This window comes from Cheilinus undulatus, linkage group 12, assembly GCF_018320785.1.
Source record: "Cheilinus undulatus linkage group 12, ASM1832078v1, whole genome shotgun sequence".
Taxonomy (NCBI): domain Eukaryota; kingdom Metazoa; phylum Chordata; class Actinopteri; order Labriformes; family Labridae; genus Cheilinus; species Cheilinus undulatus.
The window spans coordinates 20,917,749-20,938,259 of record NC_054876.1 but is presented as its reverse complement, the minus strand read 5'-3'; the positions used below and the strand labels follow the sequence as shown (position 1 = coordinate 20,938,259).

The 20,511-nt window shown below is 40.1% G+C and overlaps 1 protein-coding gene across 4 annotated transcripts; it reads right to left on the bottom strand.

Annotated features, from left to right (window-relative positions):
• Positions 1-254: 254 nt before the first annotated feature.
• On the bottom strand, positions 255-20,431 carry taf1 (TAF1 RNA polymerase II, TATA box binding protein (TBP)-associated factor). 4 transcript variants are annotated; one of them, XM_041801329.1, is made up of 41 exons: positions 20,113-20,431; positions 19,672-19,785; positions 19,121-19,244; positions 18,920-19,036; positions 18,622-18,744; positions 16,569-16,810; positions 16,265-16,480; positions 15,934-16,173; positions 15,608-15,842; positions 15,357-15,464; positions 15,084-15,251; positions 14,852-14,979; positions 14,448-14,555; positions 14,015-14,188; positions 13,213-13,386; positions 12,666-12,770; positions 12,387-12,587; positions 12,167-12,308; positions 11,628-11,758; positions 11,462-11,542; positions 11,225-11,374; positions 11,007-11,126; positions 10,241-10,416; positions 9,920-10,152; positions 9,619-9,826; positions 9,234-9,405; positions 8,839-9,050; positions 8,660-8,768; positions 8,468-8,566; positions 7,773-7,950; positions 7,583-7,650; positions 7,378-7,500; positions 7,184-7,276; positions 6,984-7,068; positions 6,606-6,673; positions 5,026-5,142; positions 4,613-4,720; positions 4,334-4,429; positions 3,807-4,029; positions 3,563-3,734; positions 255-807 (listed from the first exon to the last, which is right to left on the bottom strand). In XM_041801329.1, the coding sequence occupies exons 2-41, from the start codon at positions 19,783-19,785 to the stop codon at positions 594-596; spliced, it is 5,955 nt and encodes a 1,984-aa protein (XP_041657263.1). In that variant the 5' UTR covers positions 20,113-20,431; the 3' UTR covers positions 255-593. The 4 variants fall into 4 exon arrangements, with proteins under 4 accessions (XP_041657263.1, XP_041657264.1, XP_041657265.1 ...); XM_041801330.1 differs by having other exon boundaries at positions 9,240-9,405; XM_041801331.1 differs by lacking the exon at positions 4,613-4,720.
• Positions 20,432-20,511: the final 80 nt, after the last annotated feature.

The following is a 20,511-nucleotide window of genomic DNA, read 5'->3' as shown; positions in this document are numbered from 1 at the left end:
TAAATGACCTCTGAGTCTTTCCTAACCAGAAGCTCAGCTAACAAGGAAACTACAGCTGACTTCTTTGAAAAAAAAAAAAAAAATCCAACTTAGAGTAGGGAGTGTGTTGAGTTAGACCATTTCTGTAAAGGAAGCTCAATAAGATTTAAGCGACTACACAATGTGTTGATGAGGACATTAGATAAATAGCCTGCTTGTGTTGTAGAAGTATTACCTACATTCAAACAACAAGAGTAAAGATTTTATTGCGCTTACTTAAAGAAAAAGTGGTCATAGGTATTTCTGTACATCTTCAGTCTGTTTATTCTTCTTCCTAATCCATCTGTAGGACAGAACAAACAATCACTGGGCTTGTTGTGAGCACAGGATATGAATTATTTAAAGGAGTACACAACATAGTTCACATCTCCATGTAAGGAAGCATCATTATTCACTCAAAATAAAAAAGGGCAAATTGAAATTTACAGTGTGCTTTACTGCAGTAAGAGCACAGGAGAACGCTATAAACATTAGACGTCATTTACAGAATAATACATCCTTATATTTAAAACTGCACTTATAAACACTGTTTTCTTGATTTAAAAAAATCTAATTTAGTTGTCTGAGTCCATGTCGCTGTCTCCTCCGATGGATCTGAACTCTTCGCTTTCTTCGTCTTCACTGAGCTGGACTTGGGACAGCACAGCCGGGCCTCTCCTGCGTGCTTCATCTTCTTCGTCTTCCTCCTCCTCCTCGCTCATGCCGTAGTCTCCGTTTCCCATGCTGGAGGGCTGCAGTTGACTACGGCTCTCGTCAAAGCTGCCGTAACTGAAAAAGAGGGAGCAACATATTTAGTTTATTTAATTTCTGTATCACTTGTCTACATACTGGTTGTAAAGGTTAATCTTCACCTGCTAAACCTTAATTCTTTATCTGGTAACTGGTATCTGCTAACTAGTCATTCTCAATATTGTCCTCACACAGCTACATAAACTACTGCTAATAAAAATCTAACTATTTATTCAAATAATTCCAGAGACTCCAGCGTACTATACAACTCAAGATATCTTCATGATCAGAACTTCATGAAGTAGAAAACTGATCGGAGATGCAACCGTTTTTTAGTGCCTTCTTGCTTTGAAACTCTTTAAATTTGGCGTCACAGAGTAAAAATATTACCCCTAGTTTGCAAGATCTCTAAAAAAGTACTTGCTCAAGGAGTGTTTAATTTAGTGGAAATAGCATTTTCAGAAACAAATCAGTACAAGCTACATGACTTAGCACTTACAACAGATAACCAGAGTCAAGAAAAGAAATCTAGTTGCAAAATGAATCTTCTTTCAGTGAAAAAAACTTAAGAATCTTAAAAAAGCGTTCCTAAAAACTTTGAAAATTAAAATTATGACTTTTAAAGACCTTTTTGAGGCCTGAACAGAGAAAAAAATAATACTGCTTTTTGTGCAGCAAATGGTCAAAAATGAAAGATGTGAGTTTCTTGGTACACCGGATTAGAGCAGATTTTTTAAAAATTAAATGTACTGTTTATGAAATTGTTTAGGACATTCGTGTCCTATACAATTTGTGTTTATGAATTGTATAGGATGGCACAATTAATGCCTCTATATTATTAACAAGCCATATAGTAAAATTTATCACAATTTTTTCACATAAGCTAACCTGATTGAAAACAGCTTAACTATTAAAAATCAGAATAACTTTTACTGTCAAGGAAGACTCGTCAAAATAAGGCTGGGCTGCAGGAATTTGTAAGTGAAGGACTTGGAAGCCCAGATGTTAGGAAAGTGTATTACATTAGAACAAGGTTTATTTAAACACGGTGAGTAATGTAAAATATGAGGGGGATGCTTTGAGCATTCAACACTGAATTCCCTGAATTCTGGGTATTTACAATTTCCAGAGGAAATTCAGTTGAAAATACGTTTATTAATCATTATTAAAAAACACAATTTCCTTGATAAAGCTTGAGTTGTAGTTAGCTTGCATTTGTGATTTCTACCATTTTAAAACTAAGTAGGCCTAATTTCATAATAAAGACAAACCACATGAAAATGGTCTGTTTACTCCTGCTCTAATAACTGAAAAATAAAGACTTTCTAAAGCTAACCTTATATAAAGCAAAACATGAAATAGAAAAATTTACAGAATTCACCAAAATAGGGGATTATTCTGATTATTTCACTCAGAAAGGCTTTTAGAAGTTTTACAATCCTCATCTCTCTCTCTCTTCCTGCATCAGTGGCTGGTTTTGTAGCTTTTCAGATGATTTGTCTTATATTTTTGCTGTTCAATTTTTTCCGATACACTGTTTATTTATCTATAATGCACACAGACACGTCTTGTGGTGTCTGTTTTTTTAAGCAACATGCTAAAATGCTGGTGAGAGAGTCTCTTGCGCTTCAGCCCCTCCACTCGTGGAGGTCGGTGCTCACAAAAGGACCAGCAACAATCAGAGGTGTTTCAGTGGGTAAACCAGGTAAACCCAATGAAGAGACTGGAGCACACGAATCACTTGAGGACGTTTAATAAGGTGCAGAGGACTAACGTTTTGACGCGTCCTGCGTCTTCATCAGAGTCAAACAGTACTGGTGCAGTTTGAAATCCTTAACTCCCCTCCTGAATAAAGAGTTACTGCACTGATTGGTTGTTTGAGGTGGGACGTCAGCCCGCAGTGAACCAATACTGTGACAGCACTCATGTCAAACTATCTATTCCAAACAGGAATATGTGAACATACTTCACAGCAAATATATACAAAGTATCCAATATTTACAAAATACATAGACCGACAATGTAGACGGTAAAATGTAACATACTAAGCGTAACAAATCCACATATTACAAAAAACATGAGAGGCTAAGTTCTTCATTCAGTCCAAATGGTTCAACTGTGTTAAGGGTGTATATCCAAAATGCCTCCCTCCTGAGGAGCATTGCCAGTTTCTTCATTGGGTTTACCTGGTTTACCCACTGAAACACCTCTGATTGATGCTAAAATGCTGATTTGTTAACGTGTGATCACTATTTTTTCTGAAGCCATAGTGCTAAATCTAAATTTAAAATGACATCCTGCTTTATGCGTCTAAAGAGAAAGAGGATGAGATGCAGACATATTGGAGTGAGTACAAATATGTGGACAGAGATGTCTTGATGCTTTCTGAACAGCTGTCATGTTGCTGACACCGCTTTCTGCTCTCTTACATAAGTCCTTCTTCTTGGCTAATTTATTTTCTTCTTCTTCTCCTAAACTATTAAACTAATATCTCTCTGACACTGAAGGCTCTTCTCTGAGCCCCACTCACATAGAGGGGTTGGGGCTGGCTCACAGACAGATAGGTAGGCTCTGTACAAGCTGCAATGCTGTAATTGTCGTTAATTGATAACAACAAGCATATATGCAATAAAGATACATCAGAATCGTGTAACATTGGCTAGAAAACACAGAGTGGATACAGACGATTAGTTAATATGCCTTCAAAAATTTAAGACCTCTCCCTGGTTTAAAAAAAAAAAAAAAAGACTTTTAGAAGTCTTATCTTTCAAATTTACAGCAATGCCAACTGTACCTGACATTACTGTCTTCCATGTGGTGCTCGTCAGGCACGTCCCCTTCATATGACATCATGCTCTCGTCCTGCTCCATGCCCATACGAGCCGTCTCTTGAGTTCTTCTTGGAGGAGCAGGTCGCACATCCACCTCCCTGTCAGAGTCGCTGCCGCTCTCAGACAGGTGTATGGCTGCAGGAGAAAGCAGAGAGTGTTACACGTTGGATTTAAAACTTTTGTCTGTAGTGCAGCAGTGACACCTACAGGAGAAAGGATTGTCGCCCTCCTCTTCGCTGGCATCGTCCTCTCCATCAGACATGAGCAGATCCTGGTAAAGCACGCTGGCCTGGGCTGGCCGGTGAGATCTTCCGTCCTCGTCGTCTTCCTCCTCTTCTTCTTCATCCTGATCGTGTAGCCGTCTGCGAGGTGGGAGCAACATTTCCTCATCATCATCCTCGTCCTCTAGGTCTCCATCTGCATCCTCAGCCTTAAAGAAACAGGTTGAATGACTTAAGAGATAAATACTTGAAAAGTAACAGAATAATAAATACTTCTGAAACTTCCCTTTGAAAAAAGGGGTCACCTTCTGCCTGAAACGGATAACATTTAGTTCTAATGCAGAAAGACTCGCCTTCTACAATTCTATATAATATTGAACTGAATCGTGGCATCAAACCGTACTAGTGAAAACTGGTATTGATATACCAATGTAGCCAGTACAGAAGAGTACATGTGAAACAACCCACAGAGACTGTGATCACATGTCCTTTCAAGAATCACAGGTTTCTTACAGGAGCTGGAGTCTTTGGTTTGCCATCATCATCCTCCTCAAAGCCTTCAATATCCACATCTGACTCTTCCTCCCCAGGTCTTCTGCTGTGGCGACCCTGAGGGACAAAATGATAAAAGTCTAAAAATGCTCTTAAGAGGATCCCAAAGCAAAAGAGCAACTCTTTAATACAGTCATGTTGAATTTAAGCATAAGCCTGTAATGAAGCAGGGAGATCAGAGGATAGTTTGAGGGAGAGGTGACGTGTGGTAGTGAGCCTTATTTCTGTCTCTCTCCATACCTGCCCCCCTCTCTTCTCTGGAGCAACCACTAGCGGTCCCTCAGAGAAAAGGCTGCTGGTCTCTCTGGGCAGACTCCCTGAAGGCCCGCTGTCAAACAGATCAGCAGGCTGGCCAACACCACGCACACACAGGGACACACATAGAGGGAGAGACAGTGCAGGAGTGAAGGGAAAAAAAACAGGAAGGAAAAAAGGAGACACTACAGTGAGGAAACTAGATTGCACAGATGGAAAGTGAAAGTCTGGAAAGGAGAGTTAGTGTAGATCTAGTGAGGATGTACTACGAAGTGTGGAGAGGAAGAGTACTACATGTAGTAAAGTTTATGTACCTGCTGTGGAATTTTACAGCTGGGGACTAGTAAAATCTGTTTTATTTATAGGAAACTCACAGGAATCTTTGCCTGCTCTCCTACCTGAGGTGTATACGGCCCAGGTGTCATTGGGTCGAGACATTCCAGGTCTGCTGCATCCAGAGCGGCCTCCTTCGCTGTGGAGATGTCCTTCTCTAACTGAGTCAAGTGCTCGTCATACTGGAGGAGTGAAAACAGGTTATTATCATAGCCATTAACCTCTTAAAGAAAAAAATCTCTTTAAGCAGTTTATAAGATTATATGGCAGTTTAATAAAAGTTGCACCACTGTTACTAGAAGAAAAAAAACATGTTGTACATCGGTGTTAATCTGAGGTATGTGTATAAAATTACATCTAAGAATAATAAGGGTTTATTAATAAAAACTTTAAGTTTTCATTGCACTACATGATGAATCAGGTTTTAAAAAAAAAAAAAAAAAGTCACTCCAATTTTACAACTTGGTACCTAGGGCCCTATGGTTTCCATGTTAACGGAATCACGGAATTGGCCAATAAAAACTGAATCTACTATTAAACATAGAATATCACGAAAATTGATTTAATTTCACTGATATGATGTTTGCATGAGAAAGAGGAACGTTTGAGGAGTATATTGCGAGAGGACCATTAATGCGTTGCGAAATCCGTGCCTCACTTCATAAACACTCCTCCGTCCCCTCCTAAATAATGCAAGCATGTCAAAGCGGCCACACTTAACACCGGCAAACACCATGCAGCACATCACTTGGGAAGTTCACTGTGACATGTCGCACGTTCTACAAGAAAACTCGTCCTTACAACAAGTTATTTTATGTCATTATTACACCAGAGTCGTAGAGAAAGCGAGTTTTTAATGTGACAGATAAAACAGCTGTGACTTCAGGCTTAACTTAGACCTACTCACCCCTCAAAGGCCTCATATACAGATTGAACTTAAAATTTTACCGAGACTTCTAAGCTATACAATGTTCAATGAGTACCAGTAAGCTGAATAATTCCTTTTGTAATGAAATTTGGTTGATTAACAAGCCGATATGAGGCAGACGACAGACAGCGAAGATGGACAGACATATGAGGAGGAGACAATTACAATTAGGAGGTGAACAATGCAGCATCAAGCAGCATGGACTGTTACAGGTTTGCTTTTAAACATTTCACTTTACTATTGCCCTCTTATTAAGTTGCTACTCTGTGTTTGAGAGAACAGAAGGATTTTTTTCATTTATATTTAAAACATCAACCAGGACCCAGTGTGATTATTGAAGAACTCAAAATCCTTCATTTTTTAAAATAAATGTCTTCAAAATTAGAAGTATTTGACTGTCGCACTGGTTATCATTAGTTTATATCAGGGTTATTCAAACTGTGGCTTGAGGGCCAACTGCCACCCTTAAATAAATGTAATAACTTTGAGGTTATTTCTACTTGATTAGTAAACATTTTATTCCTTTACATGAACAGCAGACTCTGATGGTAAAGTTAATGTAAAGGTAAATATGGAATTAAAAAAAATTAACAAGGAAAAAATAAAACTGATTTTGGCAAAAAAAAACAACAAAAAAACCCCCAACTGATTTCATAGGGCCTTAGGTACCTCCTCCTTCTACTGAACAACCACACTAAAAGGCAAGAATCAACAAACCTCTGCCAGAGTTTGCTTGCAGACGTTTACAATCTCCAGAGCGGTTTTGGTGTAAGGACTATCTGGACCTGTGAGAGACAAATAAAGAGTAAATGTGCTTCAAAAGGCATCCAATTTTTTAGATTCATTTTTGAATTTACTTTTGTAAGACATCTGAAGAGAGATTGGAAATATGGGGAGAAAGGATGGGGGAAGACATGCACCAGAAAGCACCGGGACCAGGATTTGAACCTGTGACCAGTGCAGCAAGCTTCTGTAAATGGGCACTTGATCTACAAGTGAGCCAAGCTGGAGCCCTCAAAATTTTTTTTGATAAAACTGTATAACTGTAAAACACTTCCTGTGAGCTTATAATGCAAGTGATGTTAACATTTTTACCGTTGTACTTGATACTGTTTGTGTGGATGAGACTGACGTCTGACAGGAACACCTCTCTGTTCTGGTATTTGTGTTTGGAGATGTTCTGTAACAGAAAAATAATCACAAAACACATGAGAAGTTTTTTGTAATTATTTCAGAGCAAATATCTATAAATGTAATCAGCACATTTTCTTTTAAGGTGACACTTCGCATCCCACCTTGCGTATGGTTTCCAGATCCATGGGGTTTACTATCACCTTGTAATAATCAGGCACAAACTTTTTGTTCACAGGATGATGAAACGGCCATGACTAAAGTGAAGGAAGAATTAGTGTTATTGAGGGTGATTATTTATTAAAACAACTCTGATGAGTAGTCTTTAATGAATAAAGGTAAGAAAAAAGTGACTCACATCAGGAACCACCATCATTTTTTGGGTCACAATGTTGTCCAGGATGAAGGAGAAGGCCACCTGATCGTCATCATCCAGCAAGGGGTTGATGGCTTTCTCCAGCCTCACCAGCCTGTCCTCCTTCTGTACACACACGTATGTAACAATTAACAGTGACAATAAACAATGCAGGTAGATGTGAAACACCACAAACAGCTACACCGACCTCTTTGAGTTTAGCATCACATAGATCCAGCATGGACTGAGCAACCTGCGTTATTGGATGTTTTGCCCCTGACAAAACAAAAACAGAGAGCCATCTTAGCACTTAAATGATTCAACTCAGTTCAACTTAGTAAATCCTGAATCTGCCTTGCAAAAAAGAGCGTTAACATATTTTAAAAGTTATATTCTACCATTGTAGGTGGCGCTGTTTTTGACAATAACCTCCACTGCTTCCCTGAACTCCTCCCTGGACGGGTACATCCGCTTCCGTACGTTCTCTCTCAGCGTCTGCAGGTCCATGGGCCGTGTGATGATCTTGTAGTAATCTTTCACAACTTTGGCATTAACGGGTGTGTGGAACGGATACGTCTGCATAAAAAAGGCAGGGAGAGAGGTCGAGACAGCAGAGCAAAGAAGAAGATGAGTGGTGATGACAGGCAGATAATCTGAAGTTAAGACTTTATCAGAGCTTTTTTTAATAACCTCTTTATACAGTTTAGGGCCTGATTTCATCTTCAAATTCTAACAGACAAAAGTATTCAGTCACACCTGTTAATTATTGAATTCAGGTGTTTCAATATAAGTTCCATGCCAAAAATCAACTTGTCTTTACAGAGATTTATAATCAAGACTTTATGCATTGTGTTGTATTTTCATTTTAGTGCTTTGCACATTTTTCCTGTTTGAGTCAATCTGCTCTTTGTTGATTGATGTGTTTTGGTGGTGGCATTCGCTGAAATAGACCCTGTGAATATTTCAAGCAAGCAGCACAAGGTCTTAGATTTTGTTAAACTATGTAATCAAATTTACATACTTAAAGACCCTACAGCTACTTTGGATAAGTAAAACATTCCTGAGGTGGAGGATTGTGTCTGAGAGATCTTACATTCGGGTGATCCCGCATGTCGTTGATGATGCTCTCCAGGACAGAGGATAAGGTCACCATGGGGTCAGTGCGACGCCGGTGGATCGCCTTGTGTGGTTTCTGTGATCAATCAAACATAAATATTTCAAAGATCAGCTCATAATAATTCACAATTCATAATAAGGTGGGAAAATCTGTAAAATTATCACTCACATTGAGATAATCACAGTGTACAGCACTGCCTACACGTCTCTTCTTCTTTGGAGGAAGCTGCTGCTTGGGGAACTTGAGCACTAAAGACTTTCTGCGCACTTCATCGGCACTTTAGAGGAAAGAAAATGTTAGAAAATGTAGAGGACAGAAGTAACAGAGCACCTGTAACAACTTGTTACCTCTCAATGAGCTGTTTTCCCAGCACAATCTTGGTGCCCTCCACCTTGATGAGCTCCTCGTTGTCATTATGGATGACTGTCTTCTCAAGCTCCTCCTCCTGCTCCTCTGTCATTGCAACGGGGTTAGAAGGCGGGGCGTTGGTTTGATAGTACAGTGGGCAGAACTTGTTGGTCCTCATGTGTCCGATGGCTCCACATGCACCGCACTTTAGCTAGCGGAAAGAGGAAAAAAATTAAGGAACGCGAAAAATGATCTACTTGTGCTGCATGCTTTAAATAGAGAAAGACTCCACAAATTGATGCTAAATCTACATCAGCAAAAACAGCCAAGGGGCCAAAAAGCAGGTTATAATAGGTAAAAAAGATAGAGTATAGTACTGGGTCAGCAAGCTTACTTTTACCTTGAGGTCTGGTCTCTCCTTAACCTTCTTGGCCTTCTTTTCTGGAGGTCCTTTGATTTTGTCTTTCTCCTGGTTTCTCTTCAGCCTCCTCAGCTGCTCCTGAATACGCCGTCGCTCTTTCCTCATTTCCTCTCTGTGCTGCTCATCAAAGAGGGCAAACTTTCGACTGTAGATATAAAGACACAGAGTGAGCTATTAAATATTTACTGGTTCAGTAGAGACAATAATAAAAAACAGCAATTCTGTGATACAGCATTCAATTTGACACTGTGAACAAGCAACTACATGATCTCCAATAAAAATCCAAGGTTCAGTGGTTATTTTCTATGGATAAATCCCAAGAATCAGAAGCTCACAGTTCAATTAGGGTGAGACTCACATGAATTCATCATCCTTGGTGGTTCTGATCCTGGTGTAAGCATCGATGACTGCAGCCTTTCGTACTGTCTCACAGCGCACATACTCCTTGCCGTCCTCGTCTCTGAATGTGCGGTAGATCTTGAGTCTCCGTCCTGTCGCAGAAGAGTTCAGGCTGGTGACAGAAGATGTGTCATCATCCTTGTGGGAGCTGGTGGATAAAGAACTGGCTACAAAGTGAAAAAAAACACACAATTAGACAAAAAAACCCTCAAACTCACACAACTTCTGGCATAAATGTCGCTTCAGAAACATGGACATACACAAGCCTTTGCGGCGCTCCTTGCGTCCCTTGTTGTCCCTGTCTGTCTCCTCGCCCATAAGCATCCTCTGCAGCTCTTTCCTCTCCTGTTCCTCCCTCTCTCTGGACAGCTGGGAGCTCGTCTTCTTGTTCTGCAGCATATTCTCGATGTTCTTCCCCATCTCCTCAAAGTCACTGTCCTCTGCTGAGCTGCTGTCTGTGTCTGTGGAGAGCACCTCTGTGGACTCCAGCACTCTGGTGGGGTAGTAACAAAGAAAAAACTCACTGTGTGCTCAGAAAAAAATCCTTCATAAAAAACATACGACACTAAATACAGTCTCACTTGTTCTGCAGGTCAAAGATCCTCTGGCACTCTTCTTTGTAACGCTCTTGATGTTCAGCAACAGAAAAACGGGAGCCTCTTGCAAACTTACTCATTGGACCTTCACCTGAACGCGCCTGCTCTGTGGACATGGTTCTCACCACATCGATCACCTCCCAACGAGACAGCTTTTTGATCTAACACACAAAGAAAGAGACAACCAATTTAGGAAGCAAAAATGATCACCTTTTCATGTAAAACCACAATTATGTTACACTTGTCATTAAAAACACATGTCAAAAAATAATCCAACCCTGATCTCAGCAAGGAAGATTTTCAGTGACGTGAGTGAGAGACGTAGTAAGGTTGTATTCTGGAGATGTTTAGAGTAGGGGTCAGAGTGAGGGCCAGACTTTCAAATGAACTAAAATGACCCTAACCCCAACATTTTGGTCCAGGTAACATATTGTACTGTGTGTCCAGGCTTTAGATGGAAGGTTTTTAAATTCCTCTCTGCTGTATCTCTTTTTTTTTTTTTTTTTTTTTACTTTTCTATATTTTTCACCTGACTATTTTGCTACTTTCGGGACACAAAGTTAGCTTAAGAATTATGAATGTTTATATTTTCACACTTTAAACTCTTGCCATAATCCTTTACTGCTCAAAACATGGCTTTTTTGGTAGAGAATTTCTATGTAAGGGTCACTACTTGTCCCCAAGGGGTATTCTCTGCTGCTGCATGACATCTGAAAAGAACCTACGAGACAGAATTTCACTGTGGTCTCACCTCTTCCTCTGGTACACCAAACTTGCGCAGCAGCTGCTTGGCATTCTTCAGAGAGAGCCTCCTCAGGTCAGCATCTGTCCCTGTCACTGTCTTCTTTGCAGGCTGTGGCTCTTTGTCATCCTAGAAAAAAAAACCCCACAATGGATCAAAGTTCTCCCTGTCTACATGTAAACAAGGCAGAGAACTAGATGTCAGATTTGTGCTTTAGACAGCCAGACCTTTTGCTGAGTGGGCTTGTTGGGCACTTTGACGTAAGAGAAACCCTCTCCACAGCCTGTTGGATCTGCTACACCTGTCACCTCCAACAGGCATTTCCCCTTCATGGCTGAAATGAAGGCTCTTGTTGTGTTCCAGGGAGCTGTCCGCACCTAAGACAGGTGAGATGAGATTAGACAGTTTGCTATCTCAGTTCTTAAAACATTTACCGTAGTTTAAGGAAGGAACTGGATCAATACCTCATCATCAATCTTCATTTGAAAGTCCTCCTCGTTCTCTTCATCTGGAGCAAAGAAGGACTTCTCACCATATCCAGCATCCTAAAGAGGTTGGGAAATAAGAGTTAGAGCAACAACATTCATCTCTGTCAGACATGTGATGCTATGAAGAGGGAGAGAGTGTTACCTTGAGTCTCTGCTCTGCCACCAGCATGCTGTAGTAAGCGCAGCACTGCTCTGGCGACACCATGGCCCTGATTTCCTCCTCTGTGGGCAATCTGAAGTCAGGCTTCAGCACCCACCAGTTTGAGTCCATCCCTGAGGTGATTACAAGACACTGTGGGTTGTTTTTCTCTCTGCTGTCTTAAGCTTGATCATACAGTAGATGCAGCATTATTACAAAAAAAAAAAGTTTCTTTGTTTGCGTTACCATCTTACGCACATTCAACCTTGAAGTTTGATGTAAACAAAAATGTAAAAATTGCTCCTTTTGTCTCTATACTGTCCTTACACTATGTCTTACCGTCAGGGTAAATTCCATAGTAGCTGTAAAAAGCTCTGACCCTGCACAGCTTCCTGTCTGTCAATTCAAGGCACACACACGTCTGAGCTTCAAACAACACACTATGACCTCAATACTGCCCTGATGTAACACAGCTGGGTAAAGTTAGTCCAACGAATAATGACTGAATGATGGTTCAGAGTTGATTCATGAGCAGGGTCTACCTGTACGTTTGAAGTCAGCGCAAAGTTTGAGTCGTTTCCTGATGCTGCTCTCCGAGTGTGAAGGGAAAGCTTTCTTTATATCCTCCATACGGATTCTGCGTGGACGATCTTTGCTCTTCCAGAACAGTCGATAAATAAACACCTACAGAGGGCGAACATGAGAGCTGAGCACTTGTAACGACACTATTCATGTACTGTATGATGCCAAGCTTAAACATACCTGCAGGAAGTCTCTGATGTGAGTGTTTGCTCGTTTGGAGTTCGGCCCAGGCACCTCAAACAACGGGCACTCCTGACCCACAACTATAATGTCCACAAGCTCTCTGATGTAGTAGCTGTGTCGCGTTCGTATAACCAAGAAATCAGTCTCTGGCATCTTGTGCACGTAGATCGGAGCACGGAAAAGGTTGTTTTCAAATGCCTGAAATATAAAGACAGAACGTAAGACCACTGAAGCTGCACATAGTTGATCTATTCGGGGCACAGTGATGATGCTGACCTGGAGGAGCTGTCCTGGATGCAGAGAACCCAGGAAAGGGGACGTGTGGCAATACACAGTCTCTCCATATTTACAGTCAGGGGCTCCAGGATCCTTTCCAGGTTTCTGAAAAAAATAAAGAAGCAATGCCATAAAATATTGTACACAACTATATTCAGCATAAAAATCGCTGCCTTGGGGCCAAAATCTCAGATCTCCATCAATCATTATTTTATTTTTTTCTTAAATCGGTGCTATTGTTCACCCTTTACATTGGTCAGTGGGTTTTTACACATTTTGAACCAACAGAAAATGTCAATACGATGCTGACTATGACCAGATGTAAATTATTTGAAAAATACTGGCCTGATGTCAGCAAAAAGAAGGGTCTTTTTATTTATTTTTAGCAAATGAACATCTGGAAATAAAACAAAACAATTTTGCTAATTTAATATGTGACAACCACACTTTTGAAAGTAACAGCAGTTTAAAAGATAAGCCATTTGATTTTTAATCGACTTCAAAAGAACTATGTGAAGTACAGCATGGAAATAAAGACTACACTCACTCTTTTGTAATAGTTTTTGATCTTTGTTGCCATGCCAACTTGCATGATGAGTGGTGCGTATTCTTCACTGTACTCTGCCAGGATCAGATCTCCATCTTTGCCCGTCAGGTCCTGTGGTGTTCGCATGAAGAACATGTCTCCTCCTCCAGAAGCCTGACGCTCCTGCTCTCTCATCTACGGAAAAGAAGAAATTAAACAAACACTAAATACATTGCAATCGAGTCAAAACACCCCAAAGATCTTGGCCTGCTCAAAGACCACCGGAGATAGGTGCTTGTTACCTGGTTACTCTAAATCTTTTATTCATTCTGCTAGCAGGTTACTGAACTCAGACAGCAGGCATTTTAAATGGCTTTTTCAACAGCTAGGACTTGGATCTATCTATTTGTTGACATGTTATTTATGTATTTTCTGATGTAATTATATTCTATTGGACCTCTGTTTGTTGATTTGTTAGTGTTGACATGTTTCAGCTATCTACTTAGTTGTAGTGACCGCAAGTTTGAAAATAATGGTGGCCAGTGGAGAGATTAGTGTGGATGCAGCTACAGTGGCAGTTTTATGGTCTTGTCTTAAAAGATAAGCAAAGTCTCCCACTGAAAGCTTTTCTTGGCCTTCTCCCGAGACCAGCTAAGGCAAAACACTGTCAAGCTTCTGTTATGTAGTTTAAACACCCTTCATCCAAACATACTCCAAGTATTTTTTAAAGGTTCAACCCATCTATAGGATGGAGTCCAAATAGATGTAAAATAAATCTCATGCGTTGGACATGTGAAACAGTCTGTGGAGTGTGTCAGGTCACCTTAGCCTTCTTCTTGATGTGTTTGAGCAGCGGCTGGACAGGATGTGGACCAGGCTGAGCTAAAGCTCCAAACGAGTACTTCTTCAGAGCAGGACGGTGAAACTGACGTAGCTTCATGGGCCCCATGTGAGTAGGGAAGAAGGGCTGCCTGAGTTCCAGTGCGGGGATGGAGTGCTGTTAATGACAAAATTCATACATTAAAATAAGACATCATAACACATTTCAGTATTTCAGCTTGAATTTCACAGCCTTTAGATGGAATTAAGGAAAAGTAAAAAGCAGTTTAAAGCATTGAAACTGCATTGCTGCCATTCTTGGCCAGGTCCCCCTTGAAAAAGAGATCTTTGATCTCAATGGGGCTAGCCTGGTTGAATAAAGGTTAAATAAATAAAAAATAAATCCACACTGGGATGTCCTATTAGGTTTATCTTGCCTGGATGATATTCCCACCAAAGGTGCCCCTCAGGCCCTGCTGTTTAGGATAATAGAACTCATCATTGGAGAGGTTCCAGGGGTCCTTCACTTCAGGCTGGGACATGTTCTGAGAGGAAAAAAAGTTTTCACAATGAATATAATAACATTTAAACATTTTAAATGTTTGCCCTGAATAAAGGTCAAACATTCTTCTCCTTACTGCTCATTCAAAGTATGAACTTTACAGCTTGAGGTGAAAATTATTTCAACATCAATGCTCCATCTTGACATAGCCTGCAGCTTCCTCATTACAGACTGATTTTACCTCTCTTTCCTTCAAATGACACATATTTGCATATTATCCAATTTCTGCCATTTCACAGTACCAATTGTGCAGCTGAGCCTCAAAATGAGGCGGTGTACCTGCTGAGGCTCCTCTTTTATCACACCAGTCTTTCCCAGCAGGATGCGGCTCTTTTTGATTGCGGTTTCCTTTTTATTCTCCTTTGATGGGGAGTTAGAAGTCATCTCCTCTTTTTCATTTGGTATTTCTTAAAGAGACAGTAAGATGTCAAGTTTGAAAAAAAGAAAACTAAAGATGCACGTACAAGCCCATAGCCCTGGGCCCAAGTCCAGGATGGGGTTAAAAGTATACCTAGGATGATATTTTCATCGTTTGGATCCAATGTAAGAACAGGCGGCATGAGCATGCGGTCCATCTCCTGATCATCCCAGATAATGTTATCCTCCCAGCGTCCGTACACCAGCTCCTCACTGTCAATGGGGAAAATGGAGAACCAGGGCGAGTCTTCTTCTTGAGAGGCTTCAGGGAGACAAAAAACAAACATGAAACACAAATGAGATATTAACAACCAAAAGATCTAGTGGAACCATCATGTGAATCTTGACCTTGAAATCATAAGCTCACCTTGATTATCGTGGCTGTTTTTGTCTCTTTTTGTGCCAGAGATTGAAGAGGCTTTGGGCAAAGGTGGAGGTGTAGGTGGCACTAGCTGGGAATTACTTCTTGTTAGACCTGAGAACAGATGACAGTATTTTGAAACACTGCTTCACCATTAATACAACAGTACAGTTAAAAATGTAGAGCTAATTTGGTATGGTATGAGGCTTCCATCACAAGAAAAGAAACTCCAACATTGAGTTATATTGCGGTCATACCTTGCTGTGCATTGTAAGCATTGGCGTTGCGTGTCATGCTCGATGGGAGCCACCCAGCCAGGCTGGCACGCTGAGTCTTGGTGCCCTTATGTTTCACTTCCTCTCCGTTCCAGATAATATCGTCCTCCCATTGCAGTTGAGTGACCATCAGGAAGAGCTCATTCTCAAGAGCTTCTCTGTCCTCTTCTTCATCTTCATCATCATTATCTTTATCAGCGTTGATGTTGTCTTCTCGCTTTAGAAGGAAGGAAGGAATTAAACACCAAGTCAGTAACACACTGAGAACCATTACCTAGTTGTTCCTGCAGAAGTCCAAGTGTGCTCACCTCTGGTGGCGTCTCTGTTACTTCTTTGGGCTCATCCTGCCTCTGAGGCTCACTGGACTGTTCTTTTAGCTTGAACCCGTAGGTGAAATTGCTTCCATCCTCAGAGACGCTGAGCATGTCGTACCAGAGTTGGGCCGGACCGTATCTCCACTCTGCAACTTTAGGCCTGGACTCTGTCTCCTTGTCCCCGTCACCACAAGTCTGAGAGAACTTAGACTCAACTGGAGCCATCATGGTAATCTGGACAAGACAAAAGAGTGTTATGAGCTGAATATGATGATATGTAACCAGAATACTATCAGGTGACATTTTGTGAGCCAGTAAGATTTACCTCATCATCAGAGAGACACTGCTCTGGAGGTGGAGCGGGAGCAAACTCATAGAGCCATCCTGATTTCTTCTCCTGGCTCTGCTCTGTGGTCTCTCCTTCTGGAGGAGGGGTCCCTGGCTGAGGGTCTCTGTGCTTCCTCTTCTTCTTCCTGCGGGCACTCCTCCAAACTGAAGGCATGTTCTTTCCAGGGCCAAACAGCCGTAAAAACCTGAGCACCTGGTGGCACAGTCAAAACAGGAGAACTCAGATCACCTCTTTAAAAAATGATGGTTAGTGAAATCTTTACCCCACAAAAACATTTCACCTTTCCAGGCCTGAACTCTGGAAAGAGCTCAGTGACGTCTGGCAGAGCTTTGGCAGCGTCTTTTTGCATGATGCCAGCAAGAGGGAGGTTGAGTCTGTCAGGGGGCCCTCCAGGTCCCATGCTCTGACATGGACGATCAGTTTCTGACTCTGAGTCTGAGGAGCTGCTGAAGTCGACCTTATCTCCCGTTGAGGATGGAGCAATGATGGAGGGCAAGATGATGCCATCTCCCTCTTCCCCTACTGTGAGGAGAGAAATATGCATCACAGCAGCTACATAGACAATACAAACTCATCTTCACACATTCACAAACAGAAATACTAAACTAGCATGACTGCCTTATATTCCATGCTCTGTTATGTATACCATTATGCACACTTGCATCTGCAGTGATGCAGCCAGAGCTTCACATCGCTGACGTGGGATTGACATTTATATCAATTATAGTTTGTTTAATTCCACACTTTATTGGCCTTGTTGATATCACCTTTTCAGGTCTATATTGATGTTTTTGTGGTGACTACTCTCACTAGCCTTTTCAATCTGTATACAAGTATAAACAATTTGTTGTATGATAAGAATGTGTTTTGTAATTGTCACTTCTGCTGTTGTGATTTATGTCTGTTTTGTGGTAACCTTTGTCGTGATTTTGTCAGATGAAACCTAATTTGGACTCCTTCTCTTTATCTGCCTATTATGTGCTGATGAAGACTTGTTAGAGCCAAAACACAGAGACATCCCTGTCAATAAAGGATTTTCATTACATCAGAGGGCCTCAGTTTTCAATTTTGACTGCCATTTCTGCCTTGGACTTTATTTGCAAGTAATCTTGCATGAATTTTTTTTCTTCTTTTGCATTATTTCCTTGTCCTCTCATCCTGAAGAGCACCGTTTACAATGTTTTAGATATTTTTGACCTCATGTCGCACATGCCCTCATTTAGCCAGAGCTGATGTTGAGTTAAAAAAATAATACCTGTAGTTTCAGTTGAATTTTTATACAGGTATTTATTTTGTCTAAATATGTTCTTACAATCAGTGTTAATTCTGTAGATTAAATTTATTTTAAAATGTTAGTCAACAACCTCTTTCTCATGAGGAAGACTAGACTAAGACTATTTAAAATGTTGGGCTGTAAAAAGGTAATGGTTTTTGATCACAATAAATCTAAAAATTGCAATTAATTAAATATATATATATTTTTTTGCAATTTAAAATTCCACTACATGCATTCAAAACTGTTCTGTGTCAGTTTGGATTTTTCTACTGTCATAAACCAGGAGTAACTGACTCCCCGTTAAGATACAGGTCTGCATTTAAAGAGAGATAAAAGACATCAACATGAACTTAACGAAGGAAAAAGGAACTTATGGACTGAAAAGGAAATAAAAAGGACAGCAAAAAGGTGAATTTAACTGTCGCTTTGTCCACTGAGCTATTTGTGAAGTTTTTGTTAAAGTGAAATGAGACATTAAGGAGCAGTGCATGACTTATTTTACATCTGTGGCTGCAGAAAGATGCTGCAGTGGCTAAAAGTGCAAAGTGTGTTGAGAGAGACAATAAAGCACACAATTAAAAAAAAAAAAAAATGTGCTCTTACTGCAGATCTTGAATAATTGTGATTAATATGATAATTCTTGACAGCCCTAAAAGTAGATCCTTAATGACAAAAAGTAGGTTTAGTTTTAGTTTTCAAGGTGGCTAAAATGTTAGTGCTGGATTACTGGACATTCAAAATCCATGATATCTCCCTACTGTGCACATAAAGTATGACAGTATTTTCATCAGTGCATTTAAATCAGTTTAATTATTGATCCAGCATTAATATGAGTGTTTTATGTTTATAATAATTCAACAGTTTGTCAGAATAAACTATTTCAAAGCGAATAAATGTGACTAAAAGTAAAGACTAAAATGTAAGTGAGTTTTTGCAGACTAAGACTAGACTAAAACTTTCAAAGTTAAAATGACTAAAATGTCACTAAAACTAAAAGTCATTTTAATCTTAAGACTAGGACTAAATTAAAAATAGCTCCCAAAATTAAACCTCTTACCATTTGTACTCTGAGCAGAGGGTTCTTCTTTCTTTGCAGCTGTGGGAAGACTTGGTGGTGGAGGAGGAGGCATAAGCTTAGAATCGATGTCCTCACAGTCAGCATCATAATCATCCTCATCATCTAAAATACAGAAATATGACCGCTTTCATTGAAGTATTTTAAAAAATAAACTTGTAAATCTCAGTAAGGACGTCAGTTCTAAAGATTTCAAGTAAAAATATATATATTGTATTTTTTTGTAAGTGTAACAACAGTCAAACACAAACAAGCCACTGTGGAGCTCTAAGCTTGTCACCTGTTTTCCTGCTGGGCTGCAAATTCCCCATGGCATGACGATACTTCTTGGTCTCATCCTCGGCAACCTCACTGATATCAGAATAATCAACAGCATCTTCTGTGCTTTTCACCCAACCTTTATTAAGAGAAATGTTCACATTTTAAATCCATCCTGTCCATGGTTAAATTATAGCAAAAATCCCTTTATATATAAGCTAACCTTCTGCATCCACACTCCCAGGCTCTCTGTTTTCTTCTTGTTCTTCCTCATCATTGGCAGTAATCTCTGTAATGAGAGAACCCAGACCCAGAGTACCCAAACCAGCAAGATGCTTTTTGGACTCCTAGGGTGAAAAAACACAAACAAATAAACAAACAAACAAATAAACAAAAAACAAACAAAGCAGGATGATGCTATAAAAAATCACTAACATAAACCATACTGCATAGTTTGTTTTGAGTAATTTCTGAAACCCTGGTTGGAGATGCATATGCTCATGTTTTTATTGTCAATAAGGAAAGATCAGATTCTACCATACAACTCCTTAATATCTACTCAGTACTCAATGTATTTGAGTATTTTGAATTAAATACTTTTTGATGAAGTACATTTCTAGACCAGTATTTTAATTTTACATATGCAGATTTTAACCGGAGTAATTGTGCCTTACTTCAGTATAATAGTCGTGTACCTTTTACTCCACTGATGATGTGACTACTTTAATTTTCTCCTAAGACTGTCGTACAAAGTATGTTTATTACACCACCTACATTGTCCAGCACACTGTCATCCTCCAGCTGTCCATCCTCGTTGATGTTTCCAAAGAGGAAGCCAGCTATGGAGAAAGGACGGTCTTGATCCTCGTCACTTTCTGAATCCGACATCTTTAAAGCAAGATTTCAAGTTTGGCTTAGCTCACACTGAGTGACAAAATAAAAATCACTTTGATCCTGCATGAGTGAAGGAGTCAACACATCAAACCACTAACTGAGCTGACTCACATAAAGACCGGTGAGGACTTCAGTGATTTACTCACTCCTTTGGGATCTTCCTATCTTACAAATACGTAAGCAGCACACGATTATGATTCAGATGTTAGACTGTAACCCTGCTCCAATGATGTACACTGTAAGCTACTGCGCTGGCTAACCTAAAGCTAACTTGCTATTTGTGAAACAAAATGTCAGAACTGTCATATAACTTAAACTTACCTTTCAGCACGTAAATTCCGATTAGTCAGTTTGAGAATAAATGATCCTTCCGTTTTTTTACTTTAAACAGAAAGCATTAACAGCCTTACAAACTAGCTCAGTTAGCTCATATTTGCTAAACAATTCAACTTTTAATGCGCTGAATTAGAAATTGCTTAAAAATGCACTTAGACTGTAACAGCTTTATGAGCATATAATTAAAAATCACAAAAAACCATCAAATCCATCCTCTACGTGCTTTTTTTGTAGCAAAACCCATTTGTTTTTATTCTTGTGCGTGTCTGCGCAGTGTACTGCAGCCAGCATTAGCTACCGTCAGCTAAGCTAGTGGGCTAACCTGGTGAGAGAGCACAAGTTACCCGGATGTAAAGGATGAAACGTTCAAGTACCTCTTCAAAA

Excerpts from the sequence above, each read along its gene's own strand:
- taf1 (XM_041801329.1), bottom strand. The coding sequence starts at position 19,785 with ATGTCGGATTCAGAAAGTGACGAGGATCAAGACCGTCCTTTCTCCATA. Across the intron at positions 16,811-18,621 it reads CTCTGCTCAGAGTACAAATG|TAGGGGAAGAGGGAGATGGC; the intron begins GTAAGAGGTTTA and ends CTCTCCTCACAG. Across the intron at positions 14,556-14,851 it reads TAAAAGAGGAGCCTCAGCAG|AACATGTCCCAGCCTGAAGT; the intron begins GTACACCGCCTC and ends TTTTCCTCTCAG.